The sequence below is a fragment of the Fonticula alba genome (assembly GCF_000388065.1).
Source record: "Fonticula alba strain ATCC 38817 unplaced genomic scaffold supercont2.8, whole genome shotgun sequence".
In the NCBI taxonomy this organism is placed as follows: domain Eukaryota; order Rotosphaerida; family Fonticulaceae; genus Fonticula; species Fonticula alba.
This window is the reverse complement of record NW_009242978.1, coordinates 189,874-190,418: the sequence shown is the minus strand read 5'-3', so window position 1 is coordinate 190,418 and position 545 is coordinate 189,874. Positions and strand designations below refer to the sequence as shown.

General features: G+C 65.0%; 1 protein-coding gene across 1 annotated transcript in view; it reads right to left on the bottom strand.

Annotated features, from left to right (window-relative positions):
* The window catches only part of H696_04719 (20S proteasome subunit beta 3), a 2,163-nt gene that overhangs the window by 524 nt on the left and 1,094 nt on the right, over positions 1–545 (bottom strand). Inside the window, exons 5-6 of the mRNA XM_009498582.1 lie at positions 320–497; positions 78–172 (exon numbers count right to left, since the gene is read on the bottom strand). Of these exons, the coding sequence (XP_009496857.1) occupies positions 78–172; positions 320–497 (273 nt within the window). The remainder of the gene's footprint in view (positions 1–77; positions 173–319; positions 498–545) is intronic.

The window sequence follows — 545 nt, the reverse complement described above, 5'->3', positions numbered from 1 at the left end:
GGGAGGGGGCGGGGGAGAGGAAAGACCGGGAAATGGGAGCTGCTTTGACGGGGCGCGCTCGGGGGGCGAGGACGCACAGGATATGGACAATGGCACCCTGGCCACTGTATGCATCACGGTCGAAGGCATTGACGAGGGCCTGGGCGACGGTCTCGAAGAGGTCATCGGCATCCTACATGGGGCGCCAGAGGAAGGGGAGCGGGGAGGGGGGATGGATGGATGCCGGCAGTACGGGATGAGTGGCAGGAAGCAGCGGGAAAGGCAAAGGGCGCGAGGAGGCCCGAGAGAAGGGCGGACACAGGGAGAGGCATGGACGTACCATGTCTGGCCGGAAGAGGGTCTCGCACATGCCGTACAGGTTCTCCGTGCACGTCCCGGCGACGACAAAGTTCGGGGACTTCTCGATGCAGCCGATGATGTCGGTGGAGCAGACATAGGGCTTCTTGGTGTCCGGGTCGATGCCGGCGATGACGGGCTCGATGAAATAGGGGCCGAAGCTGACTCGTGGAGAGGGAGGGAGGGGAGGGGCGGGGGCCAGGAAGGAG